This window comes from Xiphophorus maculatus, chromosome 4 (assembly GCF_002775205.1).
Source record: "Xiphophorus maculatus strain JP 163 A chromosome 4, X_maculatus-5.0-male, whole genome shotgun sequence".
Taxonomy (NCBI): Eukaryota; Metazoa; Chordata; class Actinopteri; order Cyprinodontiformes; family Poeciliidae; genus Xiphophorus; species Xiphophorus maculatus.
Genome location: NC_036446.1, coordinates 15,985,370 through 15,998,365, shown reverse-complemented (window position 1 = coordinate 15,998,365; position 12,996 = coordinate 15,985,370). Strand labels below are relative to the sequence as shown.

The window sequence follows — 12,996 nt, the reverse complement described above, 5'->3', positions numbered from 1 at the left end:
GATAATAGATGTCTTACTTTGAACACAAGAAAGAAAGGATGCAACATTTTATGAATTGTGGAGTTGCCATTTTTTAATGAACATTTGAGGAAAAACAAAAATAATGCAGAGGAACTACAGAAGTTGGACAACTTTGTGCAACCCAAATGTAAAACTAAATATTAAGTTATTCACAGGAATGATACATTTTCAAGCATTTTCCAGTTTTTAAGTACATGTTTTTAAATAGGCAAATACCAACTTTCACCACTTTCTGCATAGAGAAATACAATGATGGAAAAAATACTTAATGTTTTAATCTGTAATTGAAAGTGTTTCTAGTATGGAAGTTTGCAAGTTTGAGATTGACCCTGTTTTGTATTATGTTTTAAATACAAAACTTGTATTGTTGAGAAGATTTTAATTTGATTCACAAGGTTCAGAACAACATCATGCGGTAATAAATGAACCACTGTGGATAGATAACGATTACCGAGGATAATACAACCGGAGCGGGAACATTGTGAGTTTTAACAGCTTAAACAATGTGAGCTGCAGCCGAAGCCCGCCTGTCTCTCCTGTACAGGCCGGCAGGGGGCGGCATATCTGCTCCATCATGTGACTTGCAGCACTATTTAATTCCGAGAAGAAGAATTCCAAGCGAACCTAAACACAGCGGTGGAGTTGTTGTGTTTAAAAGGTATCTGAAATATTTCTAAAATGCTTATACAAGATTTATGAGAGTTTTAGTCAATCGTACGAAGTTATAATGTGTTAGAAGTAAAACTCGGCAGTGAATTGAGGTTACAGGCGTATTTATTGCTGCTATTTATGTCTTTCTGAATGTTTGTTAACCTAGCTGAAGTTACATGGTAAAAAAAATAGAAGAAGTTTGAGATAAATTAATTAAAAACACAGAGTTTTGGTTTGTTATATATCTGTAAAATGGTACCTGTTTTATTTATCATATAGTTAAATGGTGAGTATTGTTACTAGGGGCAAATATCATCACATTATGTAATACGGATATTATCTAATAAGGTGATATAGCAAACAACTTCTAAGATTTAAAATAATCTGGGTGCAAAAGTTTAAATTTAACCCAATTTTCTCTAATCCACATTTAAAACCATCCTTACAGACTCGGTTATACAGATTCAACCCCTGAATGTTTACAGGTTGTTGTACACGGAAGTTTTATTAAAGTTAATCAAATGTATCTATTTGGAAACCAGTTTGGATGTGTTCAGCTTCCACACTTGTTGGAACACCCAAACGTATCAAAGTTTCACTCATTTGACCCAAACTGTTTTCTTTAATGAAAACAAATTCATCAGGATTTTCATAAATTATCGCGGGTCAGCTGGATCACAAACTGGGAGATACTGGAACAACTGGGCCCGGCTCACTGTGAGCCAAGTTACCAACGCTGAGAAGAAAGCTCCTTATTCAAAATTGACACTTTCAAGAATATTTTTGATTTGCAGCTGCCTGATTGATTATGGAAAAGCCACAGATCTTCTGGATGCTGTGACAAGAAAAATATTACAATATTTGGCCAAAATAACAAGAAATATGTTTGGATGGGTGAAGGTGAGGCTTTCTGTCCTAAGAACACAGTATTAACTGTAAACCATGACGGTGGTAGAAGCATGCTGAGGCTCTGTTTAGCTACAAGCAGTCTTGGTAGCTAAACAAGACTGCTGGAAGCGTCAGGAATGGCTCCAAGCTCAACCTCACTGAAAACCTGTGAACTAAATTTAAAAGCTGCAGCAGTGCCAAGAACTCGACCAAGTTACACAAACTCAACTAATCCAAAAGAAGCGCCAGAATTATGTTGATGTTCACATAAGTGTGTGGCTTCCTTGCAGGTGTTTGTCAATGCTGTATAATTTGACTGATTAGAGAAAATCCAGCACTGCTTTAGCACCAAATTCTTCATTTTAAAATTCATTGAAGTTGTAGGATGTATCATGAATTATATCCCAGTACCTAAAACATAAATCTAAAAACTGGTTTGAGATTCCTGTTGTCAAATTTGACATTAAAGCTTTCATTGGGAAACTAACTTTTATCTTGAGAAGTAATTAGAATTTTTAAAAATCAGAAGAAAAACATTTCTGTAGATGAAAAGATTTGAGTCTGATATTCATTCAGCGAGGAACCACATTTTGTACAATAACATTTTTTGTCTGTATAAAAAACTGCATAAATCTTTAGTTGCCTTACTGATTGCCTCTGTGTTTGCCCTTCCAGGATGCCTTTCCATTTTTGCCCACAATGCGGGACGAAGCTACAGCCTGATTTCAGATTCTGCCCGTCGTGTGGAGAGAAACTTCCCAGCTCTCCTGATGAAGCTGGACTCCAGATTTCAGCTGTCTCTTTGAAGGACGAAACAAAAACAGCTGTAACTAACTCAAGCCCTCCTTCAACTTTGACCTGTGAGCCAACAGTTGTTTGCGAAACCCATCAGTGTTGTCTGTAAATGTACGTTTTTAGGATTGTAAATATTTTCATCCTGCAGCCCCGGGCCGTAAAACTCCATCTCCCCTTTCACCTCGCTCTCCTCTGAGAAGGACCCGTAGAAACCTGGGGCAGGAAACTCCTGCCAAATCCACTGAGCCTTCATCATCTCCAGTCAAAAATGACAAGACTAAAGGTACAAAAAATTCTAGAAAAATGGTAAGAAATGGAGGAGAAATTATAGTTTTAGCTGCACTTTCTGACCCAGAGGATGAGGAGGAGAGAATGAGAGTTTGTGGTCCTGAACCTGAACATTCTTGGTTTGTTTTAGCAGTTCAGAGTGTTGGGAGTCAAACATCTGATCCAAAGAAGCAAATCGGCACAGTAAAAGCTAAACCAGAGGCAAAACCAACCTCAGAGGCCGGATCACCTTCTGCTCTGAAATCTCCTCGACAGGGTGAGCTAAAAAAAAATAATCTGCTTAATTTAGCTATTTATACACAGAGTACAGTTAAATATGTTAATTATGTGTCCCATTACAACCTCAAATTTCAGAAGCACAGAATTTTAAAGTGAAAGGAAAATGATAACTTTCGAAATGTAAAATAGAAAAATTGTGATGTGCCTGGTCGTTAAAACCTTTTTACTTTTATAGCCCCAACTAAAATCCAGTGAGATCCGCTGTTTTTTAAAGAGACATCATGTGTGTAATTTAAAATTATTATAAATCCAGCTGCCATTAGTGAACAATCAGCACTTAATGGAGTTCTATGAACTCAGTAGACGGGTAAGGGACAAAGTAGTGGAGAAGTTTAAAGCAGAGTTACGTTAGAAAGTGTGAAAAAAGTTTGCACAATTGCCGTTGCTGCAGTAAAATGTAGACTCTGGGATATTAATGCAGATACACATCAGACTGCTTGTAAATGTTTATGAAAAATAGGTCAGTTATTTTCTCCTGTGTGTTGGTCCATCACATAAAATCTCTAAACCACATTGAACTTTGTGGCTATAAAATAACAAAGAAAAATGTAAAAGTGCAGATACTTTTGCAGACACTGTGCAGTGATGCAAACAGTTAATAGAAAGGTTAGAGTTCTTCCATTTTTGTCTCTGTTCACCTCCCAGGTTCATTAAACCAGTGTCAGGACCCGACCAGAACCCCTCAGTGTTATTATTTTGAGAAATAATGAGACTTGGTTATATGTAAAAGCAGGCTTTAATGCTGAAAAATTATCAAATGTTACAAGCCATACATGTCATACAAATGGAACAGACACAGAGTTACATTCACCGTCCAGCGCTGTGGTCACACTGAGCTCAGTGTGAGCATCTTATGGATGTAACCAAGTGAGGCAAAGCGCGAGTTTAGCTTTTTATTCTTCTCTGCAATCTGTACCCTCCCTACAGGGCAGTCAAATCAGTTTCAGTCTGTTTACATGTGACTGACAGCAGTCACACATAAGCATGGTTATGTAAGCTGCGGCTTGTTAAGCAGATGAAAGAGGCTAAAAGAGATAGAGGAAAAGATAGAATCCATAACAGTTCAAATTTTCTTAATTTTTCCAGTCAGGGGAAAAGGGAAACTTTCCAGCCCCGTTAAAAATGAAGCAGGAGCGGGAAAGATCGCTTCTGATGAAACGGCCACAGAGGAATCAAAGATGGAGCGCTCTGTTTCCTTCAAGTTTCTATCGAAGAGTAAGCTGCATTTATTCACTTCTATGCAATCCTCATTAAATCAAACAGTGTAGTATTTTCTCCTGTATCATATCTGTTTTGTTAGCTGTCCACAGAAGATGTCAGACTTCTTTGAAAAAAAAAAAGTTGCTAAACTGAGAGCTGGAGACTGCAAAAACACAAAATCTTACCAAGGAATTTTGGTCTAATATCTAATGAAAATATCTTAGTACGTTTGAAATAAGACAAAATTAACTTAGAGGCAACTTTTCACCAAGATGTGGGAGCTTGTTTGAAGTCAATAATCCCTCAATATAGATTTTCAAAAAGTTCTAGTTCCACAAATGATTTCACTTATTAATGACAATTATTATTTATAATATTAGAAAAATGTCTGCCAGGGGAGCTAGTACTTTTTAAATCAGTATTAGTATTTAATTTAAATCAGTCTTTCTTGTTGAAAAGTTACTTGTAAGTTAGTTTTGCCTTATTTCAATTGTACTGAGATATTTGCACCAGAATCTAAGTCAAAAACAACTGGTAAGAATTCGAGTTTTTGGAGACGCAGTTAGAAATGGTCTGTTGCTCTTTTAAGGATAAACATTGTTTTATCTACTTGACTATTGGTTCTGACATGGCAACATGGTAAGGAATGGTTGCAGTAAAGATGTGAATAAACAAAAAAGGATAAGGTAGGACAGTTTAACAAAAGAAAATACAGAAAGTAAGTATGTCACATGTACATATTCCAGTTTTAATTTAAAAATGCTTTTGTTTTTATTTCTTGTATTTTTAGCTTTTTTAAAAGATATTTATTTATTCAAAATCGGTTTACATATCATCTGGTTTAACTGTTTTGATTTTTCTATGGCATTACTGTTATTGATGAAAATAAATAAGTGAAGACTTTAGTGGAGAGATCAGTTTCTAATCTTTCTCCTCGTTGTGCATTAGATTTTTTTTTATATGTCTGATTTTGTTTGTTTTATTTGCTATTTTCTAAATTGATGAACAGTTTGGTGTAAATTGCAACATACTCAGTTACTTAGATGTTCCCAACTTTATAATTACTGTGTTTTATGTTTATCTGTAAACAGCAGTAACAGGAGGGTGGAGCAAATCGAAGAAGGCGAAGCACGCGTCCTCGCCGGAGCCGCTGCCGGAAGGGGAGCAGCTGACAGATCAGTCGGGCAAGACGTGGAAACTGATCAAGCTGATTGATCAGAACATGACAGAACTCCTGTACGAAGGTAAAATAATGTGATGTTAAAAAAAGGTATCAGTAGTTGAATGGTGTCTTTTTTTTGCAGTCGCATTTGTTGCCTTCCTTTATAAAGGTTTGTACGAAGCCTTAGAGTAAATTATTCTGCTATTGCAGTTGAATAATTTCAAATTCTCAAATCTGAAAAACCAATCCAGCTTTTACTTTGAGTACATCTATTTAGTGCATTAAGAAATGTTTATGTTTGACAGAATTAATGTTTTCTTCAGCACATTGTGCAGCTATTCCTACAGGATTTGGGTCTGGGGACTGAGATGGCAATCTGTCCACTGAACCATTTTTTCCTCTGGTGTTTTATTTTTATGTAAAATTATTTCAAAGAGTTTATGATGTCATCCAGTTAAACAAACTTCTGTTGTTTAACGTTTACGTAAGATGCCATTCGGTCAAATACTGTAGATTAGTGGAAATACGTCACAGTAATAAGCTGGTAGTTAAGTTCATAGTTCGCAAATTGTTTAACTAAGAATGGCTAAAAAATGTTTTGGTTTGAAAATTGATCAGCGTGTGAGATTTGTGTTACAGACGATCTTCGTCAAGTTGTATTTGCAGAAATATGACAGAGTGAGCGCTCTTAACAGCAAACTATCTGTGACGTATAGTTCTCCGGTAACCATGTCAACAAGAATTTCAGCAGTTAGGAGACAGCAAACGGCTCATGAATAATGTACTCACGTGCGCTTTCTATCTTTGAAAACTTTCGTCTTTTTTTTTTTTTTTTTTTTTACAAGAATCCATTTATAAAAGATCTTCAATGAATAAAAGTAAACCTCGTGTGGAGACCGTTAGCTGTTCGCTGGCTGTCCAGCTACACATCGTCACGCGTTGTAACTCCTAAACAACCTGTTGGAATGTAGCTCCATTATGTGGATCATTGTATCCATTCGTTGCCATGGAGACGTTGGTAAATCACTTATTGTTTCAGACTTTAGTCAAAACTTGTTGGCATTGGAAAAACTGTATTCAAATATAATTTTATTCTCTGGCATGTATTGGTGTTTCATAAAAAATGCAGTTAATTATGATTAATTAGTTACAGCTTCTAATTAATTTAATTAATCTTTTTAGTCTGATCCAGACTAACAATCTGGATGACGCCATTAAATGTCTCTATGTCCGTAAAGACTGACAGTTGGACATTTAAGACAATATTTAATTAACAAAAGGAAAGAATTTCCAGATAAAGTACTTTTATTAGAGTTTGATTAATGTCACATATTTAAGCTGATTATTTTATTTCCCTGTTTATATGTGCAGCCTTTATAGCAAAGTAAATAGCTTTGTAGCCGGTTTAGAACTGAATAATTTATAGTTGTCTGGTTACAACTATGACACACTGTTAGTGCTTAAAGGGTTTAATTGTTCTGTTAAATGTCATTATTGAAGTTCTTCAACACAAGCATATTGTTTAGCTTCTTCATCTGCAGTTGATTCTGTATGGACACTGACCGCAGGAAAACAAACACCAGGAGCTTGACATCAGTGACATTCAGTAATATTTCTTTGTACTTTTCAGCAGCTCAACCCAATTCAGAAGAAGCCGATCACATCCTCAAACTGGTCAGTGGTTTTCTGAGTCCTCTATTCATAAATTCATCCATTTTTTAACACGCCGTGATTTCAATTGCACATCTAGCGATGCTTAATTCTCAATCCTTTTGGGTTACTCTTAGTAATGTTAATTTTACAGCGCACTATCAATGTAATCAAACTAATTTTCTACATTTTAGGGAGCTAAAGACGGGAGAATCTTCAATGAGCAGAACTTCCTGCAAAGAGCTGCTAAATCTGCATCAGGTAGGAGTTTATTATGGGTTGATAACAGATTTACTGTGTCGCCACTAAGGTTTCTGCCTGCTTGGATTGTTTTACAGCAGACTCATGCTTCAGTGTGATTTGTAAACCTTAAACAAATCTGTCATTAGCTTTCATGTTCATGTGCGATCAGGTCGTAAACAGAGTGCTAGAGGTGACATGTTGCGTGAGGATCTTTGTTTTAAGACTTGTTTTGTCTGTAGTGGAGAAGTGGATCAAGCAGAACAAACTGGATTTTCTGGGGATCCCCCCCTGTGTTGGTTTTGGTCTTCATGCAGACCTATACAGGTGTGAATTCAGTCTCCATTTTCCCCCTTTTGTCATGGCATTTTACACTGAATCACATGTTTCTCCTCTTAAATTGTAGGTTTCTGATTTTCCCCGACATGGGCTGCTCCCTCCAATCCGTCTTAGAGGAAGAAAACGAGCTTCTCTCTGAGAAGGCCGTTCTCCAGCTTGCCTGTAGGATAGTGAGTGTCATCCTGTTGGGTAGAAACAGCCTTTTATGCTCTCAGGAAAACTATTTTTTTTTGTAAAATGTGACATGTCGGCTCCTTTCAGCTTGACGTGCTGGAGTTCATCCACTCAAAAGAGTACGTTCATGCTGACGTCAACGCAGAGAACATCTACGTCAAACCTGGGCAGAAATCACAGGTGAAACAAAGCGTCTCCGTGGGAAACTTGACTCTGTGGTACCTCTGAGTAACAAAACCAAACAAATAAAATTTTCAAAGAAACTAGAAAAATTGGCATTTCCTGCAAAAATGCAATATTTACTGAATGCGAAAGTAGTTTTGTGGCAAAAGGTATACACAAAAAAGTGCGGGCACTCAGGAGCCTGAATTCCTAAAGCATTCACACTGATAAAATTAAAAGGCTTAGAGATTCAGCTATTTTTGTGGCTTTTTTCTGATTTCTGTTTTGTGTTTGTAAATTGTGAATCAGGTCTGTGTTGACGTGTATATATAATAAGAATCATAATAGTCATAGTTATAATAATAAATAATAGTTATAATCATACATTTTATTTGTCTAGCGCTTTTCTAAGCACTCGGTCACTTTGCAGGAACAAACAAAACACTAAGTATAGCATACAAAATTATAAATACATATACATACATACATACGTTAAATACATAGCATGTTAAAAAATAGAATACAATAAAATATATGTGTATATTTATTTATATAACAATAATATAAATATATGTAACCATTTTACAATATTATAGATGTGAAGTTTGTCAAAATTGTTTTATTTATAATTCAAATTACATTTTTAGTCCAAAACGGTTTTTTTTTCCAGACAATGAGTGAACAGTGACGGTTGGTGGTTACCATGGCAACCAGTAACTGACAGCTTGTCCCCCTTTTTCCGTTGCCGATTAGCTGCTGGACTAATTTACTGTTTTGTTGGAATAAATAAAGTGAACCTGAGTGTGTCTGTTGTGAAGTCAACCTGAGACGTTATATATATTTTTCTCCAAACAGCAAGTTTTTTGTTTTTTTTGTCTTATGTTTATTACAAAATGTTAAATTTTGGCTAGTTTTGTTTTTTATTTTATGTCAGAGGAAGGTTTTGTGGTTAGCAACACCTTGGCAGTGTCCAGTAACTGGAATGTGTGTGTGTGTGTGTGTGTGTGTGTGTGTGTGTGTGTGTGTGTGTGTGTGTGTGTGTGTGTGTGTGTGTGTGTGTGTGTGTGTGTGTGTGTGTGTTGGTAGGTGTACCTGGGAGGATACTGCCATGCCTTCAGGTACTGTCCAGGAGGCCAGCATGTGGAATACCGCGAGTCCAGCAGAATGCCACATGAGGGCGCCATAGAGTTCATCAGCCTGGACACACACAAAGGAGCAGGTGTGTGTTTTCTTTTTACAAAATACTGGTACTGTCTGACTTTTTTCCACATTACCTGAAGTTGGGTCTTCTCTTCTCCCTTGCGTCCTGTGATTGTGTCCTTTTTCCTCCACGTCTTTCTAATTTTTTCCTCTCTTTTTCTTTCTTTCTCTCTTTGTTTCTTCTTTCCTCGTGGCCTCGCTCATTTCCTGCCAATTTTCCTTCGTTATTTATTTTCTTTCGAGCCATCTCTGTTTGCATGTTTCCTTTAATTATTCCTTCTTTAATCCTTCCTTCCTTGTGTATTCCTTTCCTTTTTAACTGGATTATTTCCTTCCGTTAACCTTTCTTTATTTCCTGTATTCCTTCCTTATCCCCCCTCAGGTCTATCCTTCCTTTCTACTTCTGTCCTACTTCTTTGCATCCTTCTTCCTTTATTTCTTGTGACTTTCCTCCTTTATTTCCTTCCCTTCTTGTTTCATTTTGTCCTTATTTCCTCCGTTCCTTTATGCCCTGCTCAGGTCTAAGTGGTTCGTTACCAGCATGTCCGAGATGTCACAAAGGACCACATGCTGTCAACCATTAGAGAGATTTCAAAGTATTTTTGTATTGCTAAATGGTACTACACACTTTCACAATTAGCATAAAAACAAAATATAAATACATATCCACAAATTTCTTCCTCATAGCATGTCAGAAGTGCCACAACTGAAACCACTTGAAAAGCTTATTTATAATAGCGATAGGTTGAAGAAGTGTAGTGCAAGTCTCCATAGAGGTGATCTTAAATCTTTTTCTCATAGTTGGTAATGCTTTTGGGGTTAAAAAATGTTTTTACCTGAAACATTTTAAATTAAAATGCAATCAGAAGCTGCTTTGTTTAGTTAAATCCTGTTTGATAGTTGTTTTTTTAAACTACTGGAGTATTAATGCAACTTTGTCAGATTTATTTTCCTTCCTCCAGCTCTGCACCCACTCTCCATCTGGTCATTTGGCAAACATAATCATAGATGTGATTTTCCTCTTGCTAATATAATTGTGATGTTGTGCAGACTCTTTAATGCAACGATCAATGAACAGGCAGGTTTCTGCAGATGAGCAACGTCGTGTTTTGTTTCTTCCATGAATGGAGGTAAAATATGAACCTTGCTGTGTTTCAGCCCCGTCTCGTCGCAGTGACCTGCAGTCACTGGGTTACTGCATGTTGCTGTGGCACACGGGAACGCTGCCGTGGGCTGAGCTCCACCATCCGAAGCTGGTGACCGCTGAGAAACAGAGGTAAAGAAAGAAAATACCCCAAAACTTTCATCATACCTTTAGTTAATAACAAGAAATATTAAAAACTTTTGACATATTTTCTTCCAGGTATATGAAAGACGTGAGGGCCCTGCTGAGAGACTGCTTTGGGAAGAGGGAAGTTTCAGGTAAGCCGAAAATTAACCGACGCCCACATTTTTGACAATGACCGACGCCATTTTGCCCATGTCGATAATTTCGATGGTTAAAAAAACATGGAAAGAAAAGTAATCGTTTTGTCATTTTTTGGCTACATAAAGGCAGGCTATGCTCATGTCCCTTTAAGACGCTACGTGTACAGTCTATAGTCACGTGATCCCACCCCGTCCAATCAGTGACAAGAAGAGAATAAAATGGAGGACATTTCAAACGTAGAAACCTCGCTAGCTGCTTTCACGTTTCAGGAGAAATGAAAAATGCGTTATCAATCGTTTGGCAACATTTTGGTCGCGTTAACAATATTTTCCGTCGTTTTTTTTGAATGGTGAAAAATCTGCAGCTCATCCTTGTTATCAATTTATCGTTATCGAGGTGAAGTGATCAATACATGATAGTGATTTTAGTCCATATCTACAACAACGTATAAAGGCCGTTGTAAATAGAAAAAAGGGAGTACATTTCCAAGAAAAACTCAAAATAATTTAGTTTTTTTATGTCTAGAAAAAAAAGTAGATTTCTGTTTGAAAAATTGCAAATTTATTGGAAAATAAATCGTACGTTTTCCAGAAAAATCTTGGAAATTTCTGAGTTTAAAAGTTGGAAATTTTCAACTTTTGAAACTAAGAAATGTTAATGTTCTTCTCCCCCAAAGTCTCTGAGATTAACTTAAATTTTTTTGTTTTTTTCTAGCAAATTTTCATACTCATAAATTCTTTGTTTTTTCTAGAAAATTTCTGAGATTAAAAATTTCATTTTTTTTGGTGGAAATTGACTCCTCTTTTTTTCTATCTATAATGGCCTTAAACTGCTGTTGCACATATCACACTTGTTTTTTCCTTGACCATATGGGACGGCCTGCTGTTTGTTTATACCTGTTTGTTTTTTTTGTGTAGGTGCATTTCAGGGTTTCCTGACAGCAGTGATGTCTCTGCAGTACACAGAGGAACCAAACTACTCCATGCTGAAGACTGGACTCAGTGCTGCCCTGCAGCAGCTGGGCGGGTCGGTGGAGCAGCCTCTCAATTTACCCCTAGGTAAGTAACTCCACCTGCAGCCCGGACTGAAAACACCACCATGATGTCAGGAATCTCTCTGTAGTTATTTAGATTAACACCCACAACAAGGAGCTTTTTTAATCTGGTAGACCAACATTAAGTAGTGCATGATTGTAAAGTGGAAGGATACGAGATGGTGCTTGATTTTTCATCTTTTCTTTTATAAATATTGTATTCTGTCAACACATCAGCATGAGATTATCATCAGTAACAGTCTGTGTTCTGCTACTGATGATAATCTCAGGCTGATGTGTTTATTACAGCTTTATTCTCGTTATTACATTTTTCTTTCTTAGCCTGGCCTTAATACGTCATTGTAGTTTTTAGCCCTCTTTACTCTGAAACAACTAATTACAACTATCTTTTCAGAAAGATGCAGGAGATTGTTTTAACTCAATAAAAAAAGAACTAGTTCCACCAGGAGATTATTTCACTTTTTTCCAATGGTACAAGGGAGATAGTCTGCCCATGGAATTAATGTTTTTAAGAAATTATTGACTAAAGACAGTATACTGTAACTCGCAGAGAAGTCATTTGTAAGATATTTTCACTAGAAACTAGACCAAAGTACTTAGTTAGATTTTGTGTTTTTGCAGTGTAGAATCTACCACTTGGTAATTAAATATCAGTAAAAATCAAGTTGTTCTATGAAGGAGTCAAACCAGCAAAGAAAATAGTCAAATGCTTATTATATGAATATAAATTAGACTTCTCACTTTCAGGTTAAAATTATCAACAATTTCTTTATTGTGCTGTTTATTTAATTACTGCGTTATAGAAGGTAATTTCTGGGGATTTTATTTTTATTTTAATCTGTCAGATACCGCCTGGTCTGCTTTAAATGTTTTTACAATAAACAAGTTGATTATTCAAAACTCTAAAAATTTAAATAAATGGCCTGTCAGATTTGTGATTTCATTAATGACATATTTAAAGCAGTTTTATAAAAGTAAATGCATTGAATCATTTTTTTATCTCCTTCTTTTCACAGAATCCAGACTGTAGGAGGGAAAAACTCATTCTTGGTTTTAATAGCTGAATTTTTTATCTGTGATCGTTGTTGAGGCACTGAATCCTGAACAGTTCAAAGTTTTTGGTCAGCATTTCAAGCAATAACCATCACTGTGAGGTTTCTAACATTAGCTGAACTGGTTTTAAATTCAGGAGGATGTTGACACTGCTGGTTTAATGTGACGCCGCTCTAATGAAACTTCATCAGGTTGAGAAACTTTTGCTTCACTTGTGAGTTTTTTTGTTTTTTTTTTTACTTCTGAATCTTTCTGAATGTGAATAAAGGATAAGGTTTACTGTTTTCTTTACATCATCGTTCCTGTTGAAGATTTAACTACAACAGTAAGTTAAAATAAACAGTTTTAAACCAAATAAACTGAATTTCTTGTTTAAAATATTTGTTGTTCACTATGTTGCATATTTGATGG

General features: G+C 36.1%; 1 protein-coding gene across 3 annotated transcripts; it reads left to right on the top strand.

Moving 5' to 3' along the window:
• The first annotated feature begins 603 nt into the window (after positions 1 to 603).
• On the top strand, positions 604 to 12,935 carry vrk3 (vaccinia related kinase 3). 3 transcript variants are annotated; one of them, XM_023331744.1, is made up of 16 exons: positions 604 to 679; positions 2,236 to 2,420; positions 2,504 to 2,638; positions 2,777 to 2,899; positions 4,009 to 4,137; positions 5,214 to 5,366; positions 6,915 to 6,958; positions 7,129 to 7,195; positions 7,417 to 7,501; positions 7,581 to 7,683; positions 7,775 to 7,867; positions 8,936 to 9,068; positions 10,208 to 10,325; positions 10,413 to 10,471; positions 11,396 to 11,536; positions 12,549 to 12,935. In XM_023331744.1, exons 2-16 carry the CDS (start codon positions 2,237 to 2,239, stop codon positions 12,560 to 12,562), a joined length of 1,581 nt encoding a protein of 526 aa, XP_023187512.1. In that variant the 5' UTR covers positions 604 to 679; position 2,236; the 3' UTR covers positions 12,563 to 12,935. The 3 variants fall into 3 exon arrangements, with proteins under 3 accessions (XP_023187512.1, XP_023187513.1, XP_023187511.1); XM_023331745.1 differs by having other exon boundaries at positions 2,774 to 2,899; positions 6,918 to 6,958; XM_023331743.1 differs by having other exon boundaries at positions 2,774 to 2,899.
• The last annotated feature ends 61 nt before the right edge of the window (positions 12,936 to 12,996 follow it).